Source organism: Stenella coeruleoalba (genome assembly GCF_951394435.1).
Source record: "Stenella coeruleoalba genome assembly, chromosome: 1".
NCBI lineage: Eukaryota > Metazoa > Chordata > Mammalia > Artiodactyla > Delphinidae > Stenella > Stenella coeruleoalba.
In genome coordinates, this window is record NC_137169.1 from 34575113 (window position 1) to 34591703 (window position 16591).

Below are 16591 nucleotides of genomic sequence, written 5' to 3' on the forward strand. Positions count from 1 at the left end.
AGCACTCCAGGTATCAGCAGCCCACTATCATCAGAAACGAGGAATTGATTAGATGTGCTTATCAAATGATGACACAGCAGAGGAAAAAGTCATGAACTTGGTAAGTTGGTAGAAATTATGCAAACAAAACAGAGGAAAACATGGAAAAAACAGAACAGACTCTCGAAGAGCTGTGACACAATATTAAGCATGTGACTGAAGTAGCAGATGAAGACAGAAAAAATGTAGCAGAAGAAATGTTTGGGAAAATAATGGCTGCAAATTTTCCAAAGTAAGTGAAAGGTAAAAAAACCACAGATCCAGGAAGCTCAGAAAACCCCAAGCAAAATGAACACAGAGGAGAAAACACACCCAGGCACTTCATGGTCAAACTTCTGAAAACCAGAGATGGAGAAAATATGACAAGCAGCCAGAGAGAAACAAAGGAGCAAAAATAAGAGCTACAGCAGGGTTTTCATTTAAAAACTATGTAAGCTAGAAAGCACTAGCATGACATCTATAAAGACTGAAAAGGATGGGGGAAGTCAACCCAGAATTATATACCCAGCAAAATCATCTCTCAAAAATGAAGGTGAAATAAAGATTTTGTTTTCATCGTAGGTGAGTTCAAAGCTTTCATTTCCATCTCCATCTTTGGAGGCATTTTCAAGTGCCCTCTTAGAAGAGTGGCTTTCCAGTATTCTAGCTTTCCCTTAGACTTTTTAAAAAAAACTTTCAATCTTGGGCTTCCCTGGTGGCGTAGTGGTTGGGGGTCCGCCTGCCGATGCAGGGGACACGGGTTCGTGCCCCGGTCCGGGAGGATCCCACATCCCGCGGAGCGGCTGGGCCCGTGAGCCATGGCCACTGAGCCTGCGTGTCCGGAGCCTGTACTCCACAACAGGAGAGGCCACAGCAGTGAGAGGCCCGCGTACAGCAAAAAAAAAAAAAAAAAAAAAAAAAAAAATTTCAATCTTGAGATAATTTCAAACTTTAGAGAAAAATTACAAGAATAGGTCAAAGCATTCCTGCATGCCCTTCACTTAGATTGCCTAATTAATATTATACTGCAACGATTTGCCTTGTGACTCTTTCTTCATGTGTATTTATGTATATTTTTTTCCTGATGCCTCATTATTCTTCTAGTACTTGTGTGTGATTTCCTAAAATACAAGGACAATGTCCTACAAAACTATCTGTTCACAGTGAACTAACTTTGATATAGTACTATCATCTCAACCACAGACACCATTCAAATTTCACTGGTTGTCCCAAGAATGTCCTTTATAGGTCCAAGATGATTCATTGCGTGTAGCTGTAATATCTCTTCAGTCTCCCCAGTCTTTGCTTGTCTTTCGTAACTTTGACAGTTTTCAAGGGTACTGGTGGTTATTTTGCAGAATAACCTCAATTTGTATTTGTCCATCTTAAGTAGACTCAGTTTATGCACCTTTAGCAGGAATATCACATAAATGATGCTGTGTTCTTCTCAGTGCATTGTATCAAGGGACACACAGTTTTGCCTTGTCCGATTACGGGTGGTGTTAACTCTTATCATTTAAGATATGCCTGCTATGTTCATCACTGCAAAGTTAAATATTTTGTACTTCTTAGTTAATATATTACTTGGCATTTTACTGTAGAGCTTTTTCTTCTTACCCACTTATTTATTTATTTATATCAGTATGGACTAGTGGATTCTTATTTTTTTATTCATGGAGTTAAAATCCATTACTGTTATTATTTACTTTGATACTCAAATTGTTTCAGATGAAGCCAGAGGGAACCCCTTTAGTCTGGCTTCTGTATCCTTTAGACCTGTCATTCCTTGAGCACGTTCTTACTTTCTGGAACGAGATGATCCAAGTTTATTTTGTACTCTCCTTACCCCAGCCCTCGAATCCGCCATTTCTCCCTGGAGTTCTGCTACCTTTTAGTAGAGAATGGTATTCAGAAATCAAGATATGGGTTTGCCCCTGGGGCTCATTGTTCTTGGCCTGTCTAGGGGATAGAGCTCACAGATATATGTACAGTCGACCCTCAGCACCCATGGGGGATTGGTTCCAGGACACCCAGCCCCCTCCCCCACCAACCACAAGCATACCAAAAATCCCCGGATGCTCAAGTCCCTTATATAAAAAAATGTAGTGCAGTCGGCTCTCCATCTTTCCAGGTCCGCATCCATGGTTACAGAAGGCTCTGTGTATGTATATCGCACACATGTACATACACACACAACTATCTATTTCTACATTTATCTACATATATAAAAAGCTGTGTGTTCATCCAGATACCTCCAATTCCAATCCAACTCCACAAGATTCATTCTAGTCTTCCTCGTTTCCATCTTTGTAAATCCGTTCTCTGACAATGAGAAGCCTGGCTCCCATTATTTTCAGTGTATTTGCTTATTTGTTCAATCCCCTTATACGTAACCAGTCTCTGACCCTGCCAGCCAAGGACTCTTCAGCTTTGCAGTGACCACATGGGCCACGGCACAGAGAGGGAGAGGCAGTGCTTCGGGTTTTGACTTCGTTATTCCACAGCATCGTGTCAGCCCTTTGATGCTTTGAAGAATTGTTTACCCTTTCCTCAACACTTTTTTCTTCTTTTTAAAAAAATTGTATTGAAGTATAGTTGATTTACAATGTTGTGTTAATTTCTGCTGTACAGCAAAGTGAATCAGTTTCCTCCACATTTTTAGTTGTTTTCAACAAGACTGTTGTCCAGAATAAAATTGCCTGCAATGGTCTCATAAATTGAATTAAATATTGTTTTCATGTGCTCTACGAGGGGAAAAGGTCAGGAAGCACTGCTTTGGGTGTTGTCCATTCTCCATGGCCAGTGTCGCCTGGATCAGGTTTCGTTGTGGTTCCCCATAAGCTTGGCCAACTCTAGGCAAAATCTTAAATTGAACCACTTTCATTACATCCAGTATTCAATGGTAGCTCAGTTGCAATTCTCAGTTGAAATCTAGAAAAGGAGAAGCAACACACAGCTCTCCCTAGCCCAAACTTCAGTATGTGTAGGAGTCACCTGGAGGTCTCCTTAAAATGCTGAATCTGTTTCACCTAGTCTGGGGTGGGGCCTGAGATTCTGTATTTCTAACAAGTTTCCAGGGGATGCGAATCCTGTGGTTGGAGAGCTGTGCTCTGAGTAGCAAGAGTCTCTATTCATCACCTTTATTCCAGTGGTCAGCAGGGAGGATACTAAATTATACAACCAGTAAAACTTAGACGTATTTTTGTTTGTTTGTTTGTTTTGCGGTACGCGGGCCTCTCACTGTTGTGGCCTCTCCCGTTGCGGGGCACAGGCTCCAGACGCGCAGGCTCAACGGCCATGGCTCATGGGCCTAGCCGCTCTGCGGCATGTGGGATCCTCCCGGACCGGGGCACGAACCTGTGTCCCCTGCATCGGCAGGCAGACTCTCAACCACTGAGCCACCAGGGAAGCCCAAACTTAGACGTATTTTTAACCTTTAGATTTTTTTTCATTTGCGCACACACACGCACACATGCGTGCAGAGGAGCGGAGTGAACCCCTAAGTACCACTGGCATTTACCAATCTTATTTTATAATTTCACCTGCCCCTGACCTTTCTATTCCTAGAATATTTTAAAGCAAATCCAGCCATTATATTGTTTCAGTGTGCACCTCTGACAGACAAGGCTTAAAAAAATAATAACCACAGTGTCGTTATCACATAAAATAAACAATACATATAACCCAAAATTAACCATAATTTCTTGACATCATCTGATACTCAGTTCCTATCCATATTCTCAGGTTCAGGCAATAGATGAGTGCACTGGTCAGCTGCTCCAGCTCCCAGTTCACTCCCCTTAGCTGAACACCTGTTGCCACGGTACTTGGGCTTTCCTTCGGGGCTGAGGGCACAGGTATATCCCTCCCCAAACCGTCTTTTATGGCTTGCCAATTTCATTCTTGGAGGAACTCTGCTAATAAACAACAGCGCAAGCTTTAGGATCATGCCCTTTGACCCACCTTCCTGGGTCTCCTCTCAGCCCTCTAGCCTTGAGGCTGGGACAGGAAACAGGAAAGCTGGACAGTTCGCCCTGTCACAGGTTGGCAGCCGAGGTGACCGTGATGTAGACATTTGAAAGAGGAGAGACTGGGGGCATGGGGGAGGGGATCAGGCCTCCCAAACTCCTCTAGCTGCAAACTCTAAACTTTTCCCAGGCATCCTCCCATTGCCAGGACCCCACTCCGTTGTTAATCAGTGTACTGATTGGGTTGTGAGTGGTCAGCTGACTCTCCAGCTCTCCAATCTCTGGCTATAGCCACAAAAGTTTTCTCTTCACGAAGGATCACACGGAAGCTTGTTTCCACCCTGCCTTCATGCTGCCCACTGGCCCAGAGCTTGTCTCTCTCACAGCCTATCTCTGAAGCAGCCAGCACACTCTATCCCGACATTTTCCTACCAAGTCCCAAGCCTCTGGTGGTCCCTGAACCGCAAGAGATGACACGTGGTTTCCCAGCCAACTGCTTCCTGACCAGATAGTGAGGGCGTCCGAATCCCCCGCCTGGGACAGAGAGGCCAGCCTCTGGGCTCCACACCCCACCTGCTCAGCGACACCTGGAACAGGAGCCCTCACTGCGACGCTCATTTTCTAGGTTCCAAATTTGGCATTAGTCGGGGCTCTTCTGGCTGTGTGTGACAGAAATCAAACGCACAATTGTTTCAGCCAAAAGGGGTTTATTTCTTGAGAGGGTGTGTGGATCTCATGAAACGGCCCGGTCCCAGGAAAGGCAGAGGGAAACGGGCTTCCTCTCGTCTGTCCCGCCTCTTCTTGGACATGAGACCCCCTCAGAGGGGCAAGAAATGTGGCCCCCCCAGCCCCAAACTTCAGGCCTCACAGAAGTACCCTCAGTGCTGCTGACCTCAGATGCCCAGGTCCACCTCAGTCCCATTAGGTTGGGACACCTGGGGTGGGGGGTGAGGTAGGCATCAGCTCCCCAGGTGACTTGAATGTGCGCGCCAAGAGCCGCTGCTTTATAGCGTCAGGTACCCAGAGACACTCTTCTGTAGTTCTCGCTCACAGTTCCGGGGGCCAGGGCTCGGGGGCCCACCCCCTCCAGCCCCTGAGACGCCCCTGTGTACGTGCAGCCGCTGCCACGCTGGGGCGCCTGTGGACGATCCCACAGCAGCTCTGCCATCTGCTTCTCCCCTCCCACCCCTACCTTCTCCTGGAGAGTGCATGCGCGATGGTCATCTTGTCTGACCACCTCTCAGAGGCACGTCAGGGGAGAAGGCTGAGCTGCGTCCTTAGGATCTGGTGACTTGGTGGGAGACGTCCCAGGACAGGTGGTGGAGGAAGCCAGGACAGAGCTGGCTGAGGGCATGGGAAGGCAAGGGACAGTTCTTTCCAAGAGCTGTGGCCAGCTCTTTCCAGTCAGGAGAGACAGAGGGCAGAGGCCAGAGAGAGACTCAGGGTCCCGGGAGGATGTCTGGGATGGAAGAGGCCTGAGCATGAGGGCAGGGGCTGATCTGGGTTAATTTTCCCTTGACTGGGGGTCTCCAATCAAGGAGGTCGTGGTGCCAACCCAAGGACAGCTAGGGAGGATCAGCTTGGATGCGCTGTGTAACCCACACTGGATCTGTCTCCCTCTCTTTGTGCCCAAGGACCCCAGGGACCAGCTCTGACCTCTCTGAGCCAGGCCCCACCCTCATCATACCAGGGACAGATCAAATGACACCACACTCAGGGCTGGATGTTCACTTTTCTTTCCAAAAGATACCAAGCACCCGGTCTAGGTGTGGCAGTGGGACAGAGCCAGGCTGGGGAACCTGGACATTACACACCCAGGGGGCCCTTGGTGGAGGCAGACAATTTAACAACTGGTCTGAAAGTCAAAAGAGAGGAGAGCTGGTTAGCAGGGGGAGCAGCAGGCAGTGGGGGGTGGCAGGGGCTACGGGGTTCAGGCACGGACCCAGGGACTGGCCAGTGCAGCTCACAGCAGCCCTGCCGGGGCCCATTTCTGGGGCAGGGGTGACATGGCCTGGCTTAGCCATCTGTGTGGATGTCCATGCAGCACTAGGCATACTGCGAAACCTGAATTCAGAGGCAGCAGGGCCAGGCCTCCTGGTCTCTCCGAACCTGTTTCCTCGTGTGTAAGTGGGGGACATTGGTCCCCCGGCACTGCCTCCGTGGGGTTGCTGTGAGGAGCCCATGGGCCGGGGGAGGCGATGGGCTCTGGTCACCCCAGGGCACTGGGCACCCAGCTTGTCTTTACTGCTGTGTCCTCGAGGCCCAGCACAGAGAAGACACTCACACAGCCTGTCAGTGAGTAAGTAAGTGGTCGTGAAAGGGACTGCAGCTGGCCGGGGTGTGGACAGGTCCGTGCCGTGCTTGCACCTGTGCCGGCCGTGCGTGTGCGCCTGAGGGCTGGGGCCTGCCTCCCACCTCTCTCTGAGTGTCTGGGTCTGAGTCTCAGAGCACAGGGTGGGTGCCTGGGTTGGGGACAAGTTGCTCAGAACCTAACCGAGCTGGGGGGACACCCTGCGCCCTCCTGGCCCCGCCCGGGGTGCTGGCAGGGGCCGGCGGATGCTGCGCGGGGCTCAGACATACTCTCGGGCAGCCGCCGAGGGGCCGGGCCGGTAGGGCTGCGGGCTGCTGTTGGATCTCTCGGGCTCCTGGCACGTGCAGCAGAGGAAGGAGCCGCCCAGCATGGCCAGGCCGGCGGCGGCCCAGCCCAGAAACAGGGCTGGACCAAACTCGTACCTGCAAGGGGTGGAGGACGCCATCAGGTGTGCCTGCGCCTCCGCCCCGCCCCGTCCTCCCCCGGGGGCTCCCGGCCTCCGCCCTGGCAGAGCAGAGGGCGGGCTGGACGTGGGGAGCTGAGGCTGGGGCCTCACAAGCGTCCTCGGACTCGCCCGGTAAGTTGGGATGAGCGCTCATCTTTCCTCCCTCCCCTGCCCCAGCACATCAACACCACCCGGTGCGACCCAGCTCAGGCTGGGCTGCTCCGCGCAGCCTCGAGCCCCTTTCCTCCTCCGGCCAGATGAGGGGGCGTGGGGGGGGCCCGCCAGGCCCGTCGGGGAGAGGAGGGGCGGGGCAGTCCTGCCACCTCTCTCGGTCACGGTCTGGCCCACGGAACTCGCCGCCGGGCTCCCGCCACCCTCTGGAGAAGGCCAGACTCCTCCGCCGACTCCACCTGGCACTCCGGCCTTTCCACCCACAAGCCCAGCGGGCCAGCCCAGCGCCCCCTCTGCAGCGTTCGGGTCTCCCCACCTCTGTGCCTTTGCACGAGGCGCCCCCTGCCGGAGCGTCTCGCCTCCGGTGCTCCGCCTCCAGGGCCCAGTTCAGATGCCACCTTCTCCGAAGGCTTCCCCTGACCCCCCTCCGCTCGCCGCCTGGCGCTGACTCTCACTGGGTGGCTGTTCAGTTCCTTGTTTGTCTGGCTCCCTGGGGAGCAACTTGAGGGCAGACAGCACCGGATTCATCCATGTCCCCAGGGCCCAGCACAGGACCTGCAACTCAGGCAGCCTTGCGGAGTGTTGAAGGGACAGGAGCAAGCACCAGCTTGCTCCCCAGGTATCTCTGAGCAGAGCTACCTCTTGCTTGGCAGGTTTTCATGGCTAGAGCTACCAGCCCCAGGGAATGAACCTCACTCCTGAAGTCTTCATTTCCTCCCCCTCTCCACTCTGCTGCCTCCTCCAGGGAGCCCTCCTGACTGCAACAACCCAGGCATCTCTTTTCTCATTCTCCTTCCACCCCAGGGCCCAAGGCCTGTTGGGATGTTTGGGGTTGAGACTATCCCATTCTCTGCTCCCCACAGAGCTGAGAGGTAAGGGAGGGGCCAGGTCCTTCACAGAGCTCCCTATTCGGCCCCCATACCCTGGCCTTATAAGTCCTGACCACTCTAGCTCGTAAATATCTCTGGGCCTACTCTCCACTGCTAGCCCCTGGCCCCAAGCCCTCTGCTCCAGACCTTTTCATCAGCACCTTACTGGCCTTGCTCCCTCCCCACCATTCTGCACACCACAGCCAGAGGGACTGTCCTGCCTTCCACACCAGGACACGGAAAAAAACCTTCCTATGGCTGCAAGGCCCTCTGCCATCTGCCCTTAGGACTTTTCCAGCCTCATCTCTCCGGCCCAAAGTCACTGTGCCTCCTAGAGAAATAACAGCCCAGGCACTGTGCTAAGTCCCTTACCTGCACCATCTCACAGAACCCTCACAACCACACTGAGCTCCGTCCTTGGTCCTAGCTGCCTTTTACAGGGGAGGAAACCAGGCACAGAAAGGTTAAGGAACTTGCCAGTCACACAGCCAGCCCATGCAGAGCTGGGATTTAAATCCAGAGCCACGGCATTTAGCTACTGGGGTGGCATTCAGGGCCCAGCCACAGCTGCTCCCCACTCCAGAGAGCTTCTCAGTAACAGCACCTGGGGCTCGTCCGTCCCCTGTTTCCTCCTCCAAGTGCCCTGCTGGACAAAGGCCAGTGGTCCCAGAGGAGGTGGAGTGGGAGGCCCAGCCTGTTCCCTGGCCCAAGCCATGCCCTGGTGCTCACCTGGCGTTGACGGGTGTGCTGGGGTTGAAGAACTCCTGGGTCACCAGTGTGGCATACCACGAGACGGCCGTCAAAGTGCAGAGGCCTAAGGACAGGGTGGGGGGGGGGGTCTCAGCTCTGCTCTGGCCTCCAGAGGGCCCCCCAGGATGGGGCTACCTGCCACGGTCAAGAGGATGGAGGAGGAGCCAGGCACTCACCCGCCAGGAGGAATAGGGCACCCCCAGCGATGGCCACTCGGCCCTTGGCGATGGGGTTGCTGTCTCCGACCCGGGTGCACTTCATACCGATGACACTGAGGACCATGGCCACGAAGCCCAGGAGCACGGCCACCACCATCAGGGCTCGCGCTGACTGGATGTGACCTGGTTGGGGTGGGAGGGACTGAGCGGGGGGGCGGGAGAAGTGGGCGGGTGGGAGGAGCCCAAGATGGGAGGGGCGGGAGCTAGAGCAGGACGCTCCTCCTGGGCTACTACCTGCGGCAGGTGTGACGGGATCCTGAGGGCTCAGGTGACTACAGGGCGTGAGGGCAGAGTGTGGAGGCTGAGCCTCACCATTTAACCCCACCGTTCGCTCTCCCTGGCAGGTTCTGCCAGGTCGTGTGTGGTGACAGGGTGGTATGAGTTCTCCCATCAGCTGCTTTCCGGCCAGGCGCCTCCCTTTGGGGCCCACCCCTCCCAGGCAGCGGGGGGCAGTTTCTCCTCAGGCCTTTCAGATTCACCAGAAAGAGGACCCAGGGTGTCTGAGGCCCAGCTCAGCCCAGGTTGGCCCTTGGACAGGGATGCCTCCCCCATTGTCCATTCCGACTCGAGTTACCTTCCCCTGTGCCCTTTGAGTCGCCCATGGTAGCTGTATGTCTGCTGCCGGCGTCAGTCCCGGGCCTGGGGGGCAGCTCAGGGGATCTGGGTCCCTGAGGGAGGCCAGATGACCTGCCTGGTCCGGAGTGGTGGGGGGCGTGTGACAGCAGCCCAGCTCAGGCCTGTGCGGCCCCGGGGCGGAGGGCAGACGGGTCGGCCCCCAGCCAGGGGTAGAGCTGCAGTGGCGCCTGTTTACGAGTCAGCTTGTCAGGCTCAACCCCTACACCGCAGGGGGAGGAGAGCCACCCGTGTGCCCAAGCGCCTGGGTGCGGACCTGCATGTGCACGTGTGTGGCTGTGTGTCTGTGCGTGTGGGTAGGTGTACCCGGGTGCCGGCATACTTGTCTACATGGCAGGACTGGCAAGTAGGTGTGTGTGCACAGTGTATCTGCAGAGTGTGGAGAGAAATGGAGGGAAGGGTCTTGACTTAGAGCCTCTGAGTGCCGGGCACTCGTCTCCTCTGACCCAGAGTCCTGTGAAAGTCCTAGTCCCCTTTCCAGAGGAGGACAGAGAGGGTCAGTGACTCCTTCAAGGTTACAGTGGAAGAGCTGGCATGTGGACCCATGGCTGCTGGAACCTAGAGCCCCTGCCCCCAGGAGGGCCAGGCTGGCCTGGATCTTCATGAGTGCACGGGAGGCAGGGGCTGCAGAGGGCAGCCCGGTGCAGACAGCAGACCGTGGGAAAGCTTGCTCCGGACCTCCCAGCCCCATATCCACCTCCCCATCCCAGTGGGCATGAGGCCTACCTTCCAGGGCAAGCAGCGAGTCATAGAGCTTGCACTGCACCTGACCGGTGCTCTGGGAGGCGCAGGACATCCAGAGCCCTTCGTAGAGGCCCACGGCGGTGATGATGGCATCGCCTGCGTAGGAGGACTGCTTCCACTGCGGGAGCGCTGTGCTGGCAATGATGCCCACCCAGCCACCCAGGGCCAGGAAGTAGCCCAGGAGCTGAAGACCTGAGTTGGCCATGGCCCAGGGGAGGGGATAGGGGTTCCAGGGCTCAGGGCTGGGCCAGGGTCCCTGGGGGGGCCGAGGTCATGGCCAGGTGACAGGAGCAGCTGGGTTGGGGGTGGGGTGCAGCAAGTGGTCAGAGGCTGAGAAGGAGAGGTGACAGCCCTGCAGTGGCAGCAGCAAAGGCAGTGGCTTCAGGCTCTAGAATGCTGGGGGAGGCCTGAGCTGGAAAGGCCAGGGGCCCGCCCACAGCCGCCACCTAAGCCAGGGCAAGGTCCCCAGCAAAGCTCCTGCCCAGCCCCCGGGGGGTGGGGGGTGGGGCGTGGCCAAGGTGGTGCCCCTCCCCAGGGATGGAGAAGGGAGGGGCTGGGAGGAGTGACCCCCGGCTGGCTCTCAGGGCCTTTCCCCTAGGGAAACCCCTTTAGGGGCCTGATAAGAGTGCCCTAAAATTCTCCTAATTCCTATCCCAGACACCAGCACTGAGATGATGGACTTTGCCCTTGCACTGCTGATGTGACCCTTGGGGTTTTCTGTCCTCTGACCGCAGGACAGAAAGAAAATGGAATTCCAGTTTGCAGGAGGTAAGACTAGGGTTAGACACTGGGGAGAACTTTTTGGAGCGGGTTCTGAGGTCAGCTATGGAGAGACTGGGTTGGGGAGGGGTGTTGGGGAGTGGGGGTCCTTGGTACCTGGGGCCCATGTGTATCAGAAACAGCAGAGGCCAGACTCAGCGTGGGATCTGTTTGAGATCTGAGGGGGGCAGAAGAGGGACCCCATGAAGGCTGGGACAGGGCTGGCCACCAGCCAGCAAGGAGCCTGGCAGGGAGGTGGGAGACAGCACCAACCTTCTGGGATCAGCCTGAAGGAAGGCAGACTGTTCAGCCCCTTTAATCCCCTTGCTGGCTGGCTTAGCAGCTCCTGCTGGGGCCTGAGGCACAGGCCCCTGAGCCCCCAGCTCCAGAACAGCCTGGGGGGGAGCAGTGGCCTCTGCACATTCCCGGGGTTCAGGCTGCCCCCTCCGAGCGCCCCACCTCCCCTCCTCTCTCCCGTCCCAGCTCAGCCCCCTGCAGCAGGGGAATGTTTAACTCTCCTCGACCTCATTAGCAATCCCCTCACGTTCAGTTCGGCTCGCCAGGCGTGGGTACAGGGGAATGTCACAACCCCGCTCCCGCCAGCCCCCCGGCGCCCCCTCCAACCCCAGCAGCCCACGCGCCCTTTGCCGGACTGCACTGGGGGAAGGCAGGGTCCCGCCGCAGACCCTGGCCTCCTTGCACCCCCGACCCAGACCCCCTCCGCAGGGACAGCCCCGCCCGCTCCCTCCCTCGCATTCTTCACGTGGCTATGCAAACGAGAGGGTGCCCGGCGCTGCAGACAATGCTGCCCTGTGCGCCCGCCCGCGCGTGGGCCCTGGTATGGCCCGCGGCCCCGCGGCGGCCAGCGGGGGGAGGGGCCTGCCCTCGAGGGGGCGGCGGGCTCTGCTGGGCGGGCCTGCGGTTCCCGACACTGCGCCCCTTCCCTTCCCACCCTCCTCACCCCGGCCCTCCGTGCTGGGAAGGCCGAGCCACGTGGATCTGTGCACACGCAGACCTGCTTCCTGGGGCGGCCTGCGCGTCCCCCAAAGCTAGCGGGGCCTGGATCCGTGGTACAGAAGCCAGTCCCGAATTCCGATTCCTCTACCACGGACGGTGAGAGACTGTGCGATGGGGATGAGCAGAGCACACAGCCGGAGCCCAGAGTGGAGACTCTCCGGGGCCGCAGGGAGCTCCATTTCTACGCGTTTAACCGTCTAATCCTCAAGGCAGCCCCCTCACGATGGGCGTCCCTCCACGGATAAGGAGCCGAGGCTGAGAGAGGCGACCTACCCCACGCTAGGAAGCCGGGGGCTGGGGGGCTTTCCTATCAGATCTGTCCCCCCCACACCCCGCCTTTCTCAGGAGCGCTGGGAGGGGCGAGGCTGAGCTGGCGGTGGAGCCTCGTCCCACCTCTAAAGGGCACGTCGGCTTCGCGGAGTCACAAGGGAGCTGCCCAATGTCTGAGAGAGTGTGAGGCGCGCATGGGGCCGGCGCGCAGCACAGTGATTCCCGGAGGCCGGGTGTCCCTGTCCCAGCCTTCCGCAGGGCTCTCTCTGTAAGGAGGATACAGGGGTCATTCCGGTCCTGAGGAGCACCTGAGTCAGGCCTCTGAGCCTCGGGATCTTCAAGGCCACACAGAAACAGTGTCAGAGCCACACAGCCCTGGAGACCGGAGACTGCAAGCCCCTCCGCTGACAAATGAGGAGCTGGGAGCCAAAGAGGGGAAGCTAGCCTCTTAGGGTCACACAGCTGCCCCCAGGGCCTGCTCACTCCTCCACCCTGGGCGCCCCCAGAGCCCTCCCCCACACCGAGGACTTGAGCCACTTTATGATCCAGAATGAGGCTCACATCTCCCTCGGAAGTGCTTCTTTTAAAAAAAAAAAAATTTTTTTTTATTGGAGTGTAGTTGATTTACAATGTTAGTTTCAGGTGTACAGCAAAGTGAATCTGTGATACAGAAGCGCTTCTGTTTATCCCTTGTGTTATTTGAGGTCTTGAGTCCATTCTACCAAAACAGCCCCTCCTACCTTGATGGCCTTCCCTCACCCATGTTCCAAAGCCCTTTGGAATTCAGATCCCGCACCTGGAGTAGAGTTCCCTAACCCTGTGTAGCTTCTCCATCTCCACTGGGGTGGTAGGTAGGACTCCTACCACCCCAGTGCCCCCCTGCAGTCCAGCGACTCCCAGGCATGCGGGGAGAGCAGGAAGGCTCAGGACCCACCCCAGCCTCCATTAAGAGCTAACTAGAAACCGCCCTGGGGTGTCACGCTTCACTGTTTAAAAGGTGCTTTCAATTACATTACGAGAAGCTTGGGGTCCTAGCTTTACGTCTGCCACCGAAAAGCTGTGTGATGCTAGGCAAGTCCCTTAGCTTCTCTGGCCCTGGTTCCCAAACTGACAAATAGGGATAATAGCATTCACCTGTCTGGGTCATGAGGGAGTTCGTGAATCGAGATGGGCGAGAAGTGCTTTTGGAAACATAATATGCCGAAGGAATGTGGCTAATGAAAGCTCCGTTCCAAAAAGACTGCCTCCTGGGCGGTCTCCCCCTTGGTCCCTCACCCTGGGTGCGGGCGACTGCTGGTGGCTGACGACCCGCTGCCCCTTCCTGCCTGGCAGTGCCCGGCAGGGAGGGTGCTTTGTAGATAGATCTGTGCTGACCACTGACGGATGGGTGTGAGGATGAACTGTTTCTGCCTCCCTCCCAGTGAAACCCTGGAGCGCCCTCCCTGGTCCTTGCCCACTGCCAGTCAGGGGTCCGACTCGGTTGGTTGCCGTCCAGCACATTCTCTGCAAGCCACCACCTGAAACGTTGGAGGCTCAGGAGGTGGTGCTGGTCAAACTCCCCCCAGCTCTGAGTCTGACTTTCCCGTGGAATCCCAGGCTCGGAATGGAGAGGACTTGTCCAGGTGGCACAGCTAGAAAGCAGTGCAGCCAGCAATGTGGCCGCCCCAGTGCCCTGCCTGCCCCGGCAGGGTCAGGTGCTCTGATCTGGGATCTGTAATGCTCTTTGCATATTTCCTTTCACAGCACTTGGTGCGCTGTTCGTTTGCCTCCTTCCTGAGGACTGAAAGCATCTCCCAGCCCTACCACTGGCCCCATTTTTGTGTCCCACGCCGAACCCAGGGTGAGGGCATCTCTGCAGCACACGTGGCTGTCTGGTAGTGCCTTCTTCTCTTCCCCAAACAACCCTGAGCACTGGCTCTCTTTGGCACCCCTGCTGAGAGCTCTGCCAGCTGCCTGGGGTGCCAGAGATGGACGTCTTCCACGTCCACATCTCCCCCGAGTTTGCTGAGTTGCCTCCCGTCCCCTCTAATGCTCCCATGGCTGCTCTCCCTTCACCTCAAGCAGACTTCCCCAGGGCTGACCTGCTCATGCCTGTGTTTTACAAACGGGCCAAGCAATCACAGCATCTCAGCCCGGACCCCGCCATCACCTCCGGCTGCTGGGAGGACTCACCCACCATAATTATATTCACTTATCCCAGTTCTGTTGCCCTTGAAAACGTATGGCCTTTCATGAGCTAAACTGAGATAGTCTGCTGTCTCTCTGTGTTTAGTACACTTTGAACTGTGAAGGTCACCTGCGTTGATGTGGAAACTTCTGGAAGACCAGAATCAGGCTGATGGAGTTTTCTGTAATGTTGAGTATCTCCTGTGTGCTAAGCATTGTGCCAGGCTCTCTCTGAGTATTCCCTCATTGATACTCTCAGCCATCCTGGGAGGAAAGGACTGTAATCTCATGTTACTGGTGAGGAAACACACTCAGAGGTCACACAACTGGAAGTGGTGGAAGTGAGTCTGGCCCAGCTCAGCACGTGGGTGAAGCTCGTGCTCTTTCCATTAACGTGGTCCTCTCTTCATACGGCGAGTGGGTCATCCAAACAGGACACGGGATCACCAATGACTAAAGGAATCGTGACTGTCCCTATGGGATCATTCCCATGAGCATACTGACTCCCAGCTTAAAAAAACAACTGTTCCTTCACTTCACATCTCCCTCCAGCTCATCCTGCCCCCCACGGAGAGCCAAACTCCTGAGAAGAGTTGTCTATACCCACCAGCACCACTCATTCTCCTCCCCTTCTCACTTGAACTCACTCCAGTCTTTCGTCGACCGGAACATCTCTTGCCAAAGTTCTCCCTGATCTCCGTGTCACCAAATCCAAAAGATGGTTCTCAGTTCCTATCTTGCTCAACCTCTCAGCAGCATTAGACACCGCTGCTCACCCCCTCCTTCCTGAAACACTCTCATCGGCTTCTAGGACTAGGCCTCTTGGTTCCCCTGCTCACGGCTGGTCCTCGTGTCCTCTGTTGGACCCCACTGCCTCCAGAGCCCCAGTTGCCTGCAGCCCGGCCCAGTCTTCTGACTCTTCCTCTGTCTACACTGACCTTAGTCTCCTGGCTTTGAACGCCCCCCAACTGCTGATGGGGACCCCCAAAGTTCTGGCTCCTACCTCCACCTTTCCCTGAACTCAGAAACCTTTTGTCTCACAGGCTCCTCGAACTTGAGCATTAACACATAGCAAAACCAGACCCCTGCTTTCCACGCCCCATAACCATCTCACCTGCAGTCTGTCCCGTCACGGGAAAGGGCGACTCCACTTCCCCAACTGCTTAGGCTGAATCCTTCCTTTTTTTAATTTTATTTTTATTTTTGGCCATGCCCCTTGGCATGCAGGATCTTAGTTCCCCAAGAAGGGATCAAACCTGTGCCCCCTGCAGTGGAAGCATGGAGTCCCAACCACTGGACCGCCGGGGAATTTCCTAGGCCGAATCCTTCTTTTTTTTTTTTTTTTTTTTTTTTTTTGCGGTACGCGGGCCTCTCACTGCCATGGCCTCTCCCATTGCGGAGCACAGGCTCTGGACGCGCAGGCCCAGTGGCCACGGCTCACGGACCCAGCCGCTCCGCGGCATGTGGGATCCTCCCGGACTGGGGCACGAACCCACGTCCCCTGAATCAGCAGGCGGACTCTCAACCACTGCGCCACCAGGGAAGCCCGGCCTAATCCTTCTTGTTGCTCCTCCCCATACCATCCAACTGATCAGCAACTCCTGTCAGCTCTACTTTAATGAGATCCAGAACCTGACCTTTTCGCTGCCTTCGCTGGCAACACCTGATCCACAACACCTCTATCTGCCCCGGGGTCTTTGCAGCAGCCTCCGTTCTGCTCTCCTTGTCTCAGTTCTTGCCCTCGTAGCCCATTCTCCACATACATTCTTCACTGAGGCCTTTCAAATGTAAGTCAGATGCTCTCACCGCCCTGCTCAAAACCCTCCAAGGGCTCCTGTCTCACTGGGTCAAAGCCCAGGTGCTCTCAGTGGCCGACCAGGCCCCAGGGACCCTGACCTCACTGGCTGCTCTGTGTTAGCACGTCGGCCTCCTTGCTGTTGCCTTCTCCTCAGGGCCTGACGTGCCTTCTTTTCTACCTCAAAGGATTACACACACACATTTATGTGTTTGTTACCTGTCTCCCTTACTAAAATAGAAGCTCTATGAGGGCTGGGACTTGTTTGGTTTGACACCATATTCCCAGCACCAGCACTTAGCTGGTGCTCAATAAATAAACACTGGTTGGTTGAATAAATGGGCTCTCAGGGTGCAGGTTCCCAACTCACGACCCCACTGCATCTCAAGCCCAGGAGGGAGATGGGCTTGTGGCCCGAGGAGCTGAATCTCCAGGTCTGGTCTTACTCCGTCTCCTA

General features: G+C 56.0%; 1 protein-coding gene across 1 annotated transcript; it reads right to left on the reverse strand.

Annotated features, from left to right (window-relative positions):
- Window positions 1-5792: 5792 nt before the first annotated feature.
- CLDN19 (claudin 19) lies at window positions 5793-10345 on the reverse strand (the record flags this gene model as incomplete). Its single annotated transcript, XM_079926368.1, has 5 exons — window positions 10110-10345; window positions 8709-8873; window positions 8512-8596; window positions 6567-6719; window positions 5793-5841 (listed from the first exon to the last, which is right to left on the reverse strand). The coding sequence occupies exons 1-5, from the start codon at window positions 10330-10332 to the stop codon at window positions 5793-5795; spliced, it is 675 nt and encodes a 224-aa protein (XP_079782494.1). The 5' UTR covers window positions 10333-10345.
- Window positions 10346-16591: the final 6246 nt, after the last annotated feature.